We start from the raw sequence: 17,284 nt of genomic DNA on the forward strand, positions 1-17,284 counted from the left end.
TTGGTCAGATAGGAAGTTCGGAACTACCAAAAGAAAAACTCAAATTGTCTCGCTAGACTACTAAGTTACAAGTAACCTTTATGACAATTTGTGGACCTGTAGGGCATGGAAACAAAGCCGTTAAAATTGTTTTCTGATTTTTCATCCTTGAGTTTGAAAAGAATCCCCAAATCTATCAGATGTGAAGGTGTCATACCTTCTTCATTGTGTCTTGTGTAGATGCATCCTTCAGTATCTTCTGCACACAAAGAAGCTGAAGGACGTAGCTTTGAAGCATCATCACCTCACAAGATGAGTTGTCACAGTTACTTTTTGTCTTTGTTATTATCCTTCTTTCCTGAGGCCCAAAAATATCTTGTATTTCTGCAGCCACATATGAGTATAATAGGTTACTCCGCCAGAAAGAAAATATTGAACAAATTTTGAAACTTGAAAATTACCATAAGAATTTTGTGAATGCAAGTCAAAAGGGCAGTTCATGAGAAAAAGGTCAACAAATATGCACCTTTATACCCATTCTGATATGGAAGGGTAGCTTCATTGTCATTCTGATGTCTGCCAACATAACCAATTTAGCCTAATATATATAGGTTTAAATATAGGTACGTTCTTGAGAAAGGAACAAAAAACCATAATAAGAAGAGAATTATTAAGTCTGTTAGACGTACTCTTGTTCTTCTATGATGCTTTCAACTTTGTTAGAGATGAAAAGAGATGTTGATGCCTGCTCTGCATGGTCAGGAGAACGTATTGTTTTTAGATTCTGCATTATTTCTGATGCTTCATCTTTTACTTCCTTGCATCCACTAGTGTTGCTCCTGGAGCTTGAAGCATCTATTCCCTTTTTACTCTCTGAAAACAAGCCATTGCCGATGCAAATTTCTTGCATGATCTCCAATTTTTCATATTCGGATGGCTGGATTTTTAATTTACTTTCCACATCTTTGCTTGCACTTTCCTCTGCTGATATTTCAGGAAAGTGTGTCTCACCGTGAGAACCAGTCAGATGGGAAGAATTTGGAGGCGTGCCTTTCAATTTAGAATCTGGAGAAAAATCTGGCATGTCTGGCTCAAACTCAACCCTTGAAAATATAGGGGAATCATGAAATGTGAATTTTTCAGTGATGAAACTGCCAGAAGGTGAGCATGCCAAACATTCTCCATGTTTAGATCTATCAAAAGAAGATTTGGCATCAAAATCTGATTCAGGAACTAAAAGTCCACTGGAAGGATCTTCAGTCCAAACCTTAGAGCCTGAGAATAGAGATTTTTTCTCTGAATTTCGAGAGAAAGGACTGAAACCTGAATTCATTTTAGCCGTCGTATATCCTTTCTCACAAAACCAACTGTTATGTGGACCTAATTTTTCTTGGAGAGGAGTGTTAGAGTGATAGGATGGTATTGACTTTGATGGATTTGACACATTTGTATATTTGCCTGACCCAACCACATCATTTCCTTGTCCAATTTCATTCCTGCTCTTAGGCCATGACTCTTTGGCAAAAATGTTCTTCACACCATAGCTTTTTTGGGGGCTATAAAAAGCATTGCTGTGTCTTCTGCTCTGTCTTGCTGCTGAGTTCCATTTTGAATTACCGGTTGCCTTGCCCCTAACTGTGATAAATCGTGGAAAAGAGATCACTTCAGTAAACCGTGAGAACATGTTCATAAAAATACAGAAACAAATTATTTTTGAATCGTTAATAAGATTATCCAGAATCAATGAATATAACCTGCACTTGACGAGCACGACTCTTCGCTGCCAAAAGTTTAAAACCGTTAATGAAGCACAAAGTCAAAGTAGAAAAAACATATGAAATCACTTCGAAACAAAGGAAGCTACTCAAAAATTACCTCAGCATGCTCATATTATCTCTTGCATCTTCTGTTGCAAAGCAAAACCAATCTGATTGGTTGGTTACATCTTGAAAATCAAACTTTGTTCCTAGTATAGGGCATCTATCATCACACAAAAACAAAATCTTGAGCATATGAAAGTTACCTATAAATCTTTCTTCGAAAACTGGGCGTACCTTGCCCCATTGGGATTCATGAAGTCAAGATCAATTTCTGATGTTCGGTTCTTGTAAAATGAAGCAGGTGACTCTGATTGCCAAAATGAAGTGGGCAAAGCATCAAAGTAAACACCAAAACAAATGAGAATGTTTTCTTTATAGTGCGATACCATATAGCCCTACAAAGTATAACAAAAAGTAAAGAAAATATTTCCTTGTCTAAATAGGATAAAAATGTAGCAAAATAAGAGGATCTCAGAAACAATTATCAGTATAATATTGCCTTCTAATCCTAAGGGACCAAAGAAAAAGTATTACTACAAATCCAGGATAATGAAGATACAGTTTTATATGAATAATTCCTATTGAATTACAGTAGAAAAGTACTTTACCATGCTATATATAGAGATATGAAGCGACCAGTGCCATGATAATGTAGCAAAATAAGAGGATCTCAGAAACAATTATCAGTATAATATTGCCTTCTAATCCTAAGGGACCAAAGAAAAAGTATTACTACAAATCCAGGATAATGAAGATACAGTTTTATATGAATAATTCCTATTGAATTACAGTAGAAAAGTACTTTACCATGCTATATATAGAGATATGAAGCGACCAGTGCCATGATTTCCAAATAACCAAGGAATTATTACCAATAATAATAGTAGGGAAGAAGGAAAACATATAAGAACCTATAGAGTACTAGCAGTTACCAATTATTTAGAGAAATCATATGAGGTGTAAGGAGGTGTAATCCAAATGGACTCTTGTATGTGCATAACATGCCTGAAGAATAAACTATGGGAAGTGCACTAGGAAATTTAATTTATATATCATAGAGTTGCAACAAAATAACATTTCTGTTTCATTCAAGTTTCATGGACAAAATACTATTTTATAGTGCAACTGAGACGGCACCTAAGATGTCGAATCTGTCCATTGCTAGTGCAGCATCCCTGCACAGATACAACAACGTCATAATGGAGCTCTAGATTGTCATTTCTTGAAACAGGAAATACAAAGGATCAATTTTAATAGAACACCTTTTCTTCGGTAGATGGGGGCCATCAAAATTATAATCCAACATTTCAGAGTTTCCATCTTTCCAAAAATCCAGAGATTCACCATCTATTTCAGATGGCCAGTTTTTCCAAGATGCATCGCATTCCCTCTCATCAAGGAAGTTGTCATCTAGGAAGCAAGACCTAGCTGGTGGACATTAAAAAAAAATGTATAAACCACCATCTAAATTTCATCCTTGGACAAAATTAACATACATAGACAAATCATAACAAGAAGATCCTGACACATTAGTATCATATTTCATATCAGGTTAAAAGAAAAGGAAAGCATTTTCTTATTATGGTATGATTCATTGTCTAGGATTTTTTTTTTTTTTTTTTTTTTTTGAAGGGAGGAAATATTTTTATTTAGAAGACAATAGAGGAGTACAGATGCAGATCAACATAGAATAATCTATCTCAAAAATTAACAATGATAGGGGAAATATGACTCAATATCTTAGATGTCAAAAATCTGTCAATATGTTATAGCAAACACAGAGAATCACAATTAACTGAATTAAGGATACAAATTAAAGAACGAAAAAAAATGTCAATTGCATACTACCATCCCATATATCTTCTCTGGTGTTTTCACGGTCATAAAAGATTCTGCTGTCACCAAACAAACCATTGATTTTACTACCATGGCCGTAATGTTGCCTGTAGTCTCTTACAGCAGCTAATTTCTGCTTGGAATCACTATATGAATGCATTATGCCTGATGAAAACTCTGAAGAACTTGCAATTCGGGGCATATTATTATCTTGCATTAATGCATCCTGCATTCAGCACGTTGCAATAAATTAGTCTCAAGTGTCTTTTTCCTTCGCTGGGCTAGTCTAAAATCATAATTAAAGCAACAAAAGTTTTAGAATCAAGGTCCAAAAAAAAATACAAAAAAAAATAATTAAAAATAAAATAAAATAAAATAAAAAAAGAGAAAGAAGCTTCTACACAAGGGTCAGTGTTTCAAGAAAAAGGAATCCATAATAAGAGCTGATATAATTATGACATTAAAAAATGCTTTAAAGCTACAGCACATGGTGCAGCTAAATTACAGCAACTAAATGTGTATAAAGATGCATTCGGCAATGCTCTCACCACTTCTAGTTCGAGGTCATCCAGCAAATGGTTATGCTTGTTCAACATATTTGGATCTCTTGCAGCCTTCAAAGGTGAGGGGCAACCAAGAGAACAGTATCTATAGTCACACAACTGTTAAGAGAGTTAAGACATTGATGTAAAGGTCCAACCTGTTATCCTATTTAGACTCTCCAGACTTATAGCAAGTATCAGAGTAGCTAATAACACAAAATCTTAAGGGAAAACTTGACATGAAGCCTGCGAAGGACGCAATTCATAGAAACTAGAAAATTAAATACACGGGATTCAACAAGAACTACATGATCCTTGCTTTCAATGGAAGTGAAGATCAACAGATAACCAGATCAAAGAAGCAGATATATTTTCTTGATGGTTGAAGTTTTCAAACATGACAGATTGCTGAAAGCAGTAAAGCAGATGCAGGGACAACTGACGATTTTCAGATCACAATCCAACACAGACCCCTTAGCACATAAACGATGACATTACACAAATTGGATGTTCTCACATTGAAATTCTTTTACTCCCTCCGTTTGTAAATAGTATATATATTAACAAGGTTTGCAATCGGAATATTATTTTTGGGGGGTGGGAGGACCAAGTTCTTGCAAGACGGATGCTAGTGTGGGGTAATTTCAAACGTATAGGCCCACCTAAGAGCATTTTTGGAAGACGTTACATTTATGTTGTTTCATTAAAATGCATGTTATTTTGAAAACTTTCAACTATTTTCGGAAGAAGGGAGAAGAAAATAGCCCTATAGACTTGAACACCAGTGGAGGTATTTAAATCTAGAATGCATTGCTTTTAGATCTAGAAAAACAAACTGAATATTTCAAATAAACTTTCTTTGCATTAGCCTTGGACACGCCATGAAACATTTTCACCAACTAAACAATACAAATAAGCTATTTTAAGCCATTAGAGAATTTTCAACCCCTAACTAAGATAATAACCTTTTTTGTTTTCTAAGCAATCACTTGGTAACTTGGAGTGGATTTCGAATTTCCAATGGCATCATGTTTATCAGCGACTAGTCCTAGCATTCCATAATACTAAAGAAAAAAAGATCATCTCAGCTGGAGAAACATCCTACTGATTAGTGTGATCATGATATGGCATAGGATGGTTCATAAACAAACATTAAATTCTTAAAGAACCAAATTATGGCAATGGTATTAGAACTCTATGGACAGAAAGGCCATCCATTTTGGGAAATATGTACATGGAACTTGTTGGCAGCAAATGGGTTACATGTCACTAGAACCTAGAGATGGATACCATAGAATAGCTAATCCATTATCAAAATTTAGAAATCTTAAATCTGAATGCATACCAATTACCTGCCAGGTTGTTGTGGCGAATGGACTGGTGTCTCCGTTCCCACTTTACCCAGACCTGATGGGTAAGAAACACAGTCGTAAATAACATTTTCCATTTAATAACAAATAATCTGCCTCCAGATTGAGTTTGTTGATAGTGTACACTGAAACTAAAGGTCTAGCCGTATGAGCTGAAAAATATAAAGCCTGGCTTCAGATCTAAAACCGACACCATACCTTCAACTGAAAATGCAACATGGGCTTCCTGCATTGGACTTCTTTCCTTATTGTCATTTGGCTCATCATCACCAAGCAAATCAAGAACAGATGAATCTGAGAGAGAGAGAGAGAGAGAGAGAGAGAGATAAAGGGAAAAAGTCAAGAAAACGCAATTTTCAGTAATATATATGACGACCTATAATGAGAAGAATAGCTGCATAAAAAAGGAAAAGTCCATATAATAGGCTGTACCAGCTGAAGTGCTCTCCAAAACCTATCAATAACTTTATTTTTGCACGCCATGAACCTTGCAGGGCATTCATGGAAAGTAAAAGAGTTCAAAACTTGTTATCAATGAATGTTTGCCACTTACACTGCTCGGTAGCTGTCTTCCATTGATCAAGTTGCGCACCAGTTCCATTGAAAAAAGTGCTATTATCATCATGGGAACTAAGTAAAACCCTTGAAGACAATAAAGACATCAACTCTTCAAGACATCAACTCTTCAAGACATTCATAGATACGTACTAGGATAACATGTTGACACACACACACATTCATCACTCACTTCTTTGGAGATGCAGCATTCACTTGGCAATGCAATGGACTTCCTGTTTCAGCGTATAATTGTCATATGTTAAACATCTCATATCCACCAAGTAAAGTACAGGGAATTGTGGTAAAAAAACAAGACTATGTTCAAACGGTAGTGGAGATCCATTAGAAGAATACCTGCTTCCTTAAAATTGACAGAATCGGCGAGGGTAACTGTGTGGTTAACGGTTGTTGATGGGCCTTTTGTGAAATCATACTTCACCGTTGAACCATTAACTCCGAGATCTTCCTTTCCTTATATAGTTGTACAGGTTGGAAATAGAAAAAAATATATAAGTATATAAAAATCCTAAACAAAGAGGAATATTAACAAACACATAAAACCCATCACCAACGAAACCAACAAACTTTTAAAGAGCCAGTTTTATGAACACAACTTGTATGTCAAGGCATCCCTGGTGTAGCTATATTCATATTACTACTACATGACTGCTCATCCAGATATTTCATTAGCATATTTAATCAAACTGACTTCGCCAACATTAGAATCCATAAGCCATAATTCATTAAAATAATAGGATAAATGCTACATACACTCCCAAGTCCACACGCTTTGACGTGGGATCCAAAAACCAATAGAGCTACAACCGTTACTAACGAATTTTAAATAAAATAACACCTGAAAGTTTCAGAAAGAAAAAAAAAAAAAAAAAAAAAGGACTACCTCTCAAATCCAATTGAAGAATAATTATATATAGTAGTTTTGAAATTTCAGCATCATACATAATCTCAATTCTCAACTATATTAAACAAACTTGAGAAAATCTGCCCGTAACTTTTGGATTGATTAGAATATTATTATATACTCACCACTAGGGCAAGCAGACCTGCATTCTTGGGAAACTGTTGACCAGTTTAGCAAACTGAGAACATCCAGTGACCGTTGTTCATTTTGATGTTGGCTACATGTGCTGGTTCCATCACCGTGGCTCTCTGACTCGGCTGTCTGCTGCTGTTGTTGTTGTCGTTTCCTTTGCTCAAAGTATTGCTTTTGCCTTCAAAAATTAACAAAGGTTGCAACAAGTAAATTTGCTACATCTAACACTATACTATTACACACATCCAATACACATATATACCTCTTAATTTTTCTGCTTTTAAAGTAATAAGTCGTTCAAAAACCAAAAACACAAACATTGGAAAGAAAGTACATCATCCAACAGCAAAATGCAATAACATATATACCTCTTGTATGTGGACTTCCTTGACTTGATATTTGTACAGATTCAGGGACGAATTCAATGGACACCATGCGCAAAAGAATGCAATGCTCACATGTCAGAACAGAAATTCAGCATCATTTCATATAAGATTCTGAAAGATGCTTTTGAATTGAATAATTGTGGCGTAAAAACTAAACTAATTGCACACTCTTACAGAGGTAACTTTGCGCCTCGACCCTCCCATCCATTGCAGCATTGTGAGAGATGAAAATGAAGAATTATCCGCCTCAATAAGTTGAAATGCACTAAAATTTGACAAAAAAATTGCCAATACTGTTTTAAAATCGAAATGGAATGAAAGCAAAATACCAGAATTTTAAAAAAGCAGGTTCAATCGGGAAGATAAATTACCACGAAGTTGACGAAATAGTAATTGAAGCTAAAAGCTCATGAACACGAAGCTTGAATTTTCTCTTCCACTTGAAAACCCTAATTTCACACAAAAATTAATATGTCAAATGAAAAATAGGTAGCATAAACATTGGTGTATATATATATAACTTACGCAACGAAAAGTAAAAATAAAAATCCAACCAATGAACAACCGGAATCCGATCAGCGACACGGGAAATGTTTGAGAGATTCGTCGGCGATTAACGAATGGACTGACTTTGTGCCATTACGTGATGTTTGTGATTATCCCAAGTTCTGTAAACTTTTAAGAAACAAACACAAAAAGAAAACGAAAAAGTCGCGCCAAAATGAAAACAAAACGATGGAATTCTTAAGTTTAACTTGACCTTGCATAAACGAGGTCGTTTGTCACGATAAATTGGAACACCAAAATACCGGTCTCTTTTTCACTTTTTGTAATAGAGCCGAAGGCCGAAACCATCGGGCTACTTGTTTGGGCTTCGGCCCCATTTGCAAACCCACAACCCAAAAGCCGAAACCATGGCAATTTCGTAATTTAAGGCCTTTTTTTTTTTATATGCGTGGGAAAACCCTAACAGGACTCTACTCTCCCTTCATATATAAATACCGGTTAAGAGAAGGGAATCGATGCGGCTTGAACTCACTCTCTTCTCATCTAAGGTTTTGCTTCTTCTTCCGTTCTTCGTGTGATTTTCAATTTGGATCTCTAGGTTTATGTGTTTTTTTCTTTCTTCTGTTTTCCAAACTAAGTATTTCAAATCTGGGTTTTTGCATCCATGGATGTTGGTAGTAATAGTGTATGGAAAATCCGTGCACAATAAGCCGATGCTCTGGATGACAATGAAGGAAGCATGGTAGTGTGCACGGACATTGAGTTCTCGGGTCAAAATGTCTGCTCCCTCTGATGCCTTATTGGCTTTTGATTTGGGGGCCTGGTTGCGACCCACATCTTGATTCTCTTTCTTTTTTCCGATCTTATTCCTTGGGTTTCTCTTTTTCTTATTTTCGTTATTTGTTTTTCATTTTCTGTAGTATTTTTTATAGGCGTCGGACATATGGTTTATGAGTTTTTCAGATACTATTTTGCCGTGTTTGGATTACTTGAAGGGTCAGATCCCTATGTGAAATGAGTTCAAACAATAAATCACTGAAGAAGTAAAAATTATTTGTTCTGAATAATTCGATCTATATAATTAAAACAGGAGAGACAATTCAATCTTAATCTTATAATTTTGAATCGAATTCGGGTTTTCTCATAAAGTTTGAAAGATCGTAGTGGTGCCTTCCAATTCAAACAGGAATCATTGGTTGCAAATGGGGGACGGAAGATATTTGTTTATGGGCCTGAATATGCAGGCTGTTCGTAAGTTGTGAGGACAAGCCGGTTTTTGAAGCCCGCTAAACCCTAAAAATTTAAACTTGGTATCATTCCTACGGAAGTTTAAAAAAAATAAAAACAAAAGGAATGATTCGTAATTTAGATTGTGGGTTTTGTGCGGATCTATATGGCATCAGCATATTCAATTGTGCATGGGGATAGATAGTTAGGTTTTGAAGAAACCTAAAACTTTTTTAAAAGCTAAAACCGAAGGTTTTGATAAATTTTTTGCTTGTTATGCCTATAAATAAGAATATTATAAACACATAGAATAGGAGATGAACTCTTAAACCCCTATGGTTTATGTATATTTTTATGAAAAATGGCTAATCAAAACTCATTTTATTTAGTTTAGCTAATGAGTTTTAAAAAATACTATTATCTATTTTTTTTTGTATTATTTAAATTTTATTGTTTTATTTTATAAGGATTGTATTTTTCTTAAATATCTTATTTTACAACTTTTGGGGAAAAAGAGATTTGGGGAGTGAAATATTATGAGAAAATTTTGGAAAAAGAGAGATGTAGAGAAAACAAAATATATATTAATGAGATAGATGTGTGAACTGGATAAAAGTAAGAAATGGCTAAGCCATTATGAGTGCTCTAACACAAATAAACTACTAGTAGATAACTCTAATTGAAGATGAACTCCTTCTACGGATAAACTTAGGCAACGGAATTCTATTGCCACAACAATCTTTGCACCGTAGTGTTACATTGACTCTTATTGAATTATAAATAAATAATTAGATAATTGAAATAGATATAGGAGCATGTTTATCTCTACTAACTCAATGACTGATGATGTAATTGATTGCATTTGTTGTCAACTAATGAAAGCTTATTTTAGTTAGTCTAACCAAAATGTAAATTTTGGTGAAAAAAATACGCATATTTGGTTGGAAAAAAAAAGAAAAAGAAAAATTATATCATTCTCTCTTCATAATAAATAAATAAATAATATTTAAATAAAATATTAAAAGTTGATAACTAAAATATAACCAACAAGAGTGGTAGTTCAGTTCTTATAGTTTCGTGGGTAAAAGGACCATATCGAATCAACAGAGCTTGTTGCATGTTTGGATCTAACCCTTTAGTCGGACCAAAAAATTAGTTGGCTCATAGAACTATAATTGAAGTCATCTTCGCTTTAGCTAGATTGGGCCTCAAAGTTTTTATTTTTATTTTTTTTATATATGAAGGGCTTCAAAGTTTAAACTGTAAGTAAACCTACATGATTTGAGGTGAGACTTGGGCGGTGACATCATTTTGTTGGCACGCTGTTTTTAAAGTGCGACAAGTGTCTTTTACTTTCCTAACCATCTGACTATTATCTTCTACCACCTACCTCTACGTTACGTTTCTTGTTTCAACATCAATTTTAGAATGCCTTTTTCTGTGTTGTGAAGTAGCTTACCAACTCCCCTTGTGCTCTGATTGATTCTAAGGTTGTCGGGTAGCAGCTTTTTTTTTTTTTAATTTGTAATGATATTATTCTCCACACATGTTCGTGACATTTATGTCGTTCACTTAAAATAAGAAAATGTAAAGTGTAAACCACTCAAAGATGACAAATAAAAGAGTATCATAACCAACAAAAGTAGTGATGGCAAATTATAATTCCATGTATACGGCTTTACCCATTGATAGTGTCCTTGGAACTGGATACAAGCAAATGTAAGTTTGTTGTATCAATCATTTGCAAAGATTTCTATTCAAATTTGTTAACGAAATCAACAAGGTTCACTTATCATACAAAGCCATAAAAGGAAATATATTACCACCTTATTGCAAGTTCGTAGACATTTTTCAGATCAATCCAACATTTAAAACAGTTAATTACCATCTTTCAACAGTCTCACTTGACCAATACAAAAAAAAAAAAAAAAAAAAAAAAAAAAAAATGAAGGGAGACGCCTGTAATTAAAATGATCTTGGCTTTGCAACAATGGTGGAGTGCTTCAATATGTGCAAGCTGAATTGCCCACCCTTCTCTGAGGTATCAATCTTGGACTGTCCGGGAGGAGGCGAGAGCTCAAAATTCTGCACCAAACGTCCCAAAGTAATACCAAGAATTGGCAATGCAAGAATGATTCCGGGGCAGCTCCTCCTTCCGACACCGAAGGGAAGGTACCGGAAGTCATTGCCATTGGCATCAACCTTAGACTCCTCTTCCAAGAATCTCTCCGGCCGGAACTCTTCTGGGTTTTTCCAGTTGGCCGGGTTGTTGGCAAGCCACCAAGCATTTACCAGGATTTTGCTCTCCGCAGGGATATCAAAACCGCCAAGCTTTGCGTCGTGGAGGTTCATGTGTGGGACAAGCAGCGGAATTGCCATCCTGAGCCTGAGAGTCTCTTTGACCACAGCTTGAAGGTAGGGGAGCTTTTGGATGTCCGGCTCCGTGACTTGGACGCCGGGGCCAAGCACCGTGTCAATCTCATCCCGGACCTTCTTCTGGATTTCAGGATGGTTCACAAGCTCCGCAAGCCCCCACTCAACTGACCACAGTGTTGTTTCAATTGCTGTTTCACAACACAAAACATTTTCCATATTAACAAAATATTTGACCCAAAATGAAAATTAATTACTTAAAAAAAAAATAAAAAAATTATAATATTATTCTTTTATAAAAAAAGAGTTACAGACTAACAGGGCCCACTTGTATAAGACAAGTGAGCGTGAAGCTTATCTGCTCGATCAGGACACGTATTGGGTTCACCTAAACCTCAAATCTCGTAGGTGAATATCGTGAGGTGCCAACCACACGGGGGTTGGTGGGGGGTTCAACCGCTCAACCAACTTGTGAATCTCAATCATCATACCAACTACAAATTCTTGACTTTATTATAAAGTTTATGATTTAGGCATTTTAATTTTAAGTGGCATAACCAATTTTAAAATTAATAAATTTTAAACAATAAATTAATAAACTTCTAAAAAATAGGTCATGTCATCTAAGATTAAAATGACAAAAAAAAATTAACTTTTGGATGAAGTCAAATATTTCTCAATTCTATATATATATATGTTCCATCTTTAGACACAACCCTTTCCGACAAGTCTTCCAAGTTTCAGAATATATATATATATATATATATATATATATATATTTGAATATTTCCAAGCCCTCTCTCTAAGCTGGAGAAAAGCACGGTTGGATATCAAAATAGAAAACCTTTCCAAGCTGGAGGAAAGCACCCCCACCTGTATTCGTGGCTAGCCAGTCACAGTCACTGCTATTTATTAATTTTCTTTTCTTTTCTTTTTTTTTTTCTAGGAGAAGTTAAGAACAGAACTTGTCAACTAGTAATTATCCAATTGATTTTTAAGTAATTTAATAGTAGTTTATCAAAGCATATCTCTTTAATTTACAAACAAATGGACATGAGCTGACGTCAATCAAATCTAAAATTAATGACCGATTCCATTATTTATCTTGTATGCACGTAAATAAAAATAAAAAATAAAATAATTTAGACTGGAGTCTGGAGAGAGGATCAGTGGGAAACTTACCGGCAACGTTAATGTTCTCAACGATGTAAAGTACGTTGTCTTCGTTGATCTCCCCCTTGTTTTGAGCGTCCAGAATATGGTCAATCGCACACTTCAAGCCTTCGTTATCGGTGGGCTTGGTGCTCGAAAGCTTCCTGCAAACAGTTCAAATTAACATAATTCAATAAGACTGTTCTAACATAATGTTTAATTATCAATTATTTCTCTTTCCCGATATAATATTTATTTTTAGTAAAATAAAATTATTTAATTCTCTCTTCGAATATTCTTAAGGAATTTTAGACAAAATCAGAAATAAATTTCTAAATTAATTAACTTACTTCCTCTCATCGACGAAATAATCCTTGAATAGCTGTAACCTCCTATCCTTGATATCCTTGCAGATCTTGAGGTAGCCTCTCAAGAAGGGCCTCAAAATGGGAATAAAGTCGCCGTAGTTGTAGTCAAAGCTCTGAGCCAATCTACTCCGCTCTCCGTTCAAAGCCTTGAGCTTCACGAACAGAGGGTCATCCTCGCTCTCGAATCTCCGGTCGAACATGATCCTGTACATGTTGTTGTACATCATCAGCTGCAGCCTCCTCCGGATGACGGTCCCGTTCCTCGCCGCCTCTGGGTTCTTCTTCACATCCTCCACCACGCTTGCCGCCTCCGCTTCCCACCCGTACCTGTACTGCTGAACAACCTTGTTGGTGAAGAAAGGGACGGTCATGATCCGTCTCATCTTCCTCCAATGTTCACCGTACACCGTGAAAACCATGTCCTGTCCTTTCCCGGTGAATATGTCGAACACCACGTTCCTCGTCCTCGACCCGAACTCCACTCCCTGGGTGTGCAACACCTCTTTCGCCAGGTCCGGCGAGGAGACCACCACCAGGTTTCGCTGCCCCATACGGAGCATGAATATGTCTCCGAATTTCTTGGCGAGGTCGGTGAGGTTGCGGTGGTTCAAGTCATCGCCGACTTGGAGCCAGTTACCGAAGACGGGCACCGGAATGGGTCCCGGAGGGAGCTTGAAGCGCTTGCCGCGGAGCTTGGAGATGGTAATCGCAACAACGACGGCTAGGAATAAGGCCAAGAGGGTCTTCTCCAAAAGGAGGAGATCCATTTTCGTGAGGGAGAGGAGTAATGGAGAGGCAATGGGCGCTTGATAGAGCAGAGTAGTGTTTGGTCGTGGTGAGGGAATGATGGTGGATTGGGATTTTATAAGCAGCTCTCTCGATGGGATGGATTGGCATGGGAGGGTTGACGGCAAGGCACCGCAGACGTTAGGTGGGGGAGAGTGATCATGTGCGAGGGAGGGAGTGGGTGAGGAAGTGAGGATGAGGACGGACTTGACGGCGTCAGGTCTAACGGCGGCTTCAAGGTGTTTAAAGGTCCCTGCGTGGTAGGTGAGCGGGTTGGTGGGCCAAAAAACATGTCAAATGCGGAGTGCCGCTTGGCCCGCTTACGTGGGAAGTGGGAACCACAATATAAATAGTTAAATAGTCTCCACAACATCCTGGGCTTTTTTTTTTCTTTTTTTTTTTTTTTTGCAATAAAGGACCTTTGGCCTATGGCTATGGGCAATGTCTTCCTTTTTAAAAAAAAAAAATTAAAAATTAAAAATAAATAAATAATAATAAAAATAAATAAAAACAGAAAAGTTAATTTCGAAGGGAAAAAAAAAAGTTGAAAAATGCTGATAAGAAAATTATTTTTGAATACGAAAAAATAAAAAATTGCGAATGCATGATGAAGAATTGGCATCGACTGTAGGGAGAAAGTGGAGTACTTTTGGAATGTTAGGGCTTCAAACTATAAGAGCATTCCCGATAGAGGAGTCCTATTTTTATGTAAAATGGCTTTTCAAAACTCACTTTTATCTAGTTTAGCTAAGTCATTTTCAAATGTCTCTACATCCGATTATCTATATTTCTATCTATTCTATTAAAATATTATTAAAAGCAATAAAAGTTTTGGGAAAAAGAGAATATGTGAGAGGAAAAATAGGAAAAGTTTTAGGAAAAATAGAACATGCAGATAAAAAGTAGGAAAATATTTGGGAAAAAGATAAAATAGGTGAGAGAAACAGTGAAAAATAAAATAATTCCCTTAAAAAGTGCTGTTACATTTAGCTTTTTTTTAGCTCTTCTAATCAAATATCTATTTTACATTTTCTAGCTTTTAGCTAATCCAATGTAGGGAATTTTTTAAACATTTGAAAAGCTATTTTATATAAAAGTAACATTTAGCTCTTCCATTGGGAATGCTCTAAGCCTTAAAGATGGATAACTAATCACTATATACTAAGGATTTGTTTGTTTTAATGTAAAATATTTTGTAGAAAACGTTTTGCTTATTTTTCGGTGTTTAGTATGAACAAAAATTATGGTCAAATTAAAAATATTTTTGGTTGATCATAAAAACCATAGTTAATTTATGTAGTAAATCATTTTTCAAGTTTAAATGTCTCATTTTTAAATTGCTGAACAACCACTGAAAGTTATCGAAGTTCACTAAACCATGTCTAAGTTATCAGAAACCGCTCAAGTTTGGCAAACCACATCCATAATTTCTGGACATTTTCGGAAGCTGTCAAACCACCATCGGAGTTTCATGGACCTCTGTTAGAGGTTGCGAGAAGTCGTTGGTAATTTTTTGCCATCACTTAGTTTTCATACAAGTTAAATATTGAAAAATATTTTCAATTATTATTTTTTTAAAGAAAGTTATTTTGTTAAAAATATTGTCCAACGAAAACCATTTTACTTCTAAATAAATATAGCCTTGAAAGAAATTGGTTTTATCATAAAGCTCTTCATATTTCATTGGAATCCCGCGAATTAAAAGTTTCAGAAACTTATTTCTTGAAAATTGTTAGTTAAATAAAGTTTTATTGAAATGAAAGCAGGTTTTTTTTTTTTCAAATATATATATATAAAAATCTGTTTTGTCCTCAAAGAAATAGCTCAATCGGCTGGGACCACGTCTAATAAAACGGAGGTCACTAGTTCAAATTCTTCTCTCTCTCTTGTGTAGACATGTAAAAAAATTATATATATGTTTTAGCCTTATATTTACAGTAATTCTAATAGTCACATCATTCTTAAATAAACTAAAAAGACAAATAAGAAAAACTTATAGTATTACTGGACATACCTTAAAAGGAAAATTGAATTGAGTGCAACCGTAAAAATGTAGTTTGTTTCTCAAGTAATCATGAGTGTCACGAATGTTATGTAACAACAATGTTGTTGTGTACTTATCACATTGGACGAGGAAAAATAGGCAATGCTATGGAGCTTGATGCCTTAACTCGGTGAAAGGTGGGCCCCGCTTGTTTATGGTTTGACCCCAATTTAAGTATAGCTCTTTTTCTTTTCTTTTTTTCCTTAAAAAAATGATAGCTCGTGTGTCATTCGGCGCATTAGGGTTTTTTTTTTAAGTAATGCTGTGATGGTATATAGGAGTTTAATTTCCCACCGTCTTGAATTATTTGACCGTTTAAATTTTATTTTATTTTATTTAAAGGTGTATGTAGTATTATATCATTTCTCTTTAAGATATTAACATAACATGACAATATATATATATATATATATATATAGCCAAAAAGCTTTAGCCAATAATTGATGCCCAAGAAAGCAAAAAAAAAAAAAAAAAAAATTGATGTTGACATGTCTATACATAAGGAAAGGGAAAAGGAGTTTTGAATTAGTGACCTCTACTTCATTAAGCGTAATTCACAACCGATTGAACTATCCCTTAGAGACAAGAATGCAACTTCTTAAATACCCTTTTATTGAATTAATAACAAAGCAATAATAGCTCCTTTATTGTGAGAAGATTCCAGATGAAGTTTCCAAAGAAGAATGAAAACTGCACCTTGTTATTCCCCTCAAAAATGCTGCGCGAAAAGCAAAACTGGAAGGACAAGGCAATATGCTGCCAAAACTTGTTCATATTTTGGAACGTTTAAATGTTTTGCCAATTTGTGTGTGTCTCTTTCTAATCTAATGCCCCATTTTGATTCAAGTTTGCTTTCCAAAATAGAATGTTAATTAAATTATTAAATTTATATTTTTAAAAAAAATAATAAGTGATAATTTAACAATAGGCTATAAGAGTTTAAGGTTATGTTTATTTCAACCTAAAATGTTTTTGGTAAAAAAATGGCTTCAACAAAATCATTTTTTTTAAATGATTTTCATAAAATATTTTTGTGTTTGGCTTTTGTATTGAAAATGAGTGGCGGCACAAAACAAGCGGCTACATCCAACGATCCATGGCGGAGGTTTGTGGTTTACGAAAGAGAAACTTAAAACTTGAAAAATATTTTACAAAATTTATAAATGAAAACCATTTTTTTGAAACTAAATAAGCCTTTTTATACTTTTGGTTCCAGCAAACATGGAATATATATATATATAGAGAGTCGTGATTTAGAACACGCACGCCGTGTAGGAAATTT

At 35.2% G+C, this 17,284-nt stretch overlaps 2 protein-coding genes and 1 non-coding gene across 3 annotated transcripts; 1 reads left to right on the forward strand and 2 right to left on the reverse strand.

Moving 5' to 3' along the window:
• Positions 1 to 54: 54 nt before the first annotated feature.
• LOC132163190 (uncharacterized) lies at positions 55 to 8,400 on the reverse strand. The gene is made up of 20 exons (XM_059573375.1): positions 8,306 to 8,400; positions 7,917 to 7,994; positions 7,720 to 7,810; positions 7,528 to 7,550; positions 7,153 to 7,337; positions 6,460 to 6,576; positions 6,296 to 6,338; positions 6,101 to 6,189; positions 5,746 to 5,841; positions 5,530 to 5,584; positions 4,184 to 4,283; positions 3,648 to 3,861; positions 3,062 to 3,227; positions 2,937 to 2,974; positions 2,034 to 2,106; positions 1,855 to 1,959; positions 1,734 to 1,759; positions 669 to 1,614; positions 506 to 555; positions 55 to 363 (listed from the first exon to the last, which is right to left on the reverse strand). Exons 1-20 carry the CDS (start codon positions 8,398 to 8,400, stop codon positions 191 to 193), a joined length of 2,763 nt encoding a protein of 920 aa, XP_059429358.1. The 3' UTR covers positions 55 to 190.
• A 378-nt stretch (positions 8,401 to 8,778) lies between these two features.
• On the forward strand, positions 8,779 to 8,891 carry LOC132164837 (small nucleolar RNA snoR100). Its single transcript, XR_009438439.1, has one exon. It is a non-coding gene; the product is annotated as a small nucleolar RNA snoR100 (small nucleolar RNA).
• A 2,177-nt stretch (positions 8,892 to 11,068) lies between these two features.
• LOC132163882 (trans-cinnamate 4-monooxygenase) lies at positions 11,069 to 14,009 on the reverse strand. The gene is made up of 3 exons (XM_059574260.1): positions 13,155 to 14,009; positions 12,835 to 12,968; positions 11,069 to 11,843 (listed from the first exon to the last, which is right to left on the reverse strand). The coding sequence occupies exons 1-3, from the start codon at positions 13,937 to 13,939 to the stop codon at positions 11,245 to 11,247; spliced, it is 1,518 nt and encodes a 505-aa protein (XP_059430243.1). The 5' UTR covers positions 13,940 to 14,009; the 3' UTR covers positions 11,069 to 11,244.
• Positions 14,010 to 17,284: the final 3,275 nt, after the last annotated feature.

Source organism: Corylus avellana, chromosome ca10, assembly GCF_901000735.1.
Source record: "Corylus avellana chromosome ca10, CavTom2PMs-1.0".
Classification (NCBI taxonomy): domain Eukaryota; kingdom Viridiplantae; phylum Streptophyta; class Magnoliopsida; order Fagales; family Betulaceae; genus Corylus; species Corylus avellana.

Bases quoted from the DNA above. Each gene is read 5' to 3' on its own strand.
- LOC132163190 (XM_059573375.1), bottom strand. From the start codon at position 8,400: ATGGTTTCGGCCTTCGGCTCTATTACAAAAAGTGAAAAAGAGACCGGT. The intron at 7,811-7,916 runs GTAATTTATCTT...GTCAAATTTTAG, and splicing joins ACTATTTCGTCAACTTCGTG to TGCATTTCAACTTATTGAGG. The intron at 1,960-2,033 runs GTACGCCCAGTT...GTGTGATGATAG, and splicing joins ATGAATCCCAATGGGGCAAG to ATGCCCTATACTAGGAACAA.
- LOC132163882 (XM_059574260.1), bottom strand. From the start codon at position 13,939: ATGGATCTCCTCCTTTTGGAGAAGACCCTCTTGGCCTTATTCCTAGCC. The intron at 12,969-13,154 runs GTAAGTTAATTA...AACTGTTTGCAG, and splicing joins TATTTCGTCGATGAGAGGAA to GAAGCTTTCGAGCACCAAGC. The intron at 11,844-12,834 runs GTAAGTTTCCCA...GTTGTGAAACAG, and splicing joins TGAGAACATTAACGTTGCCG to CAATTGAAACAACACTGTGG.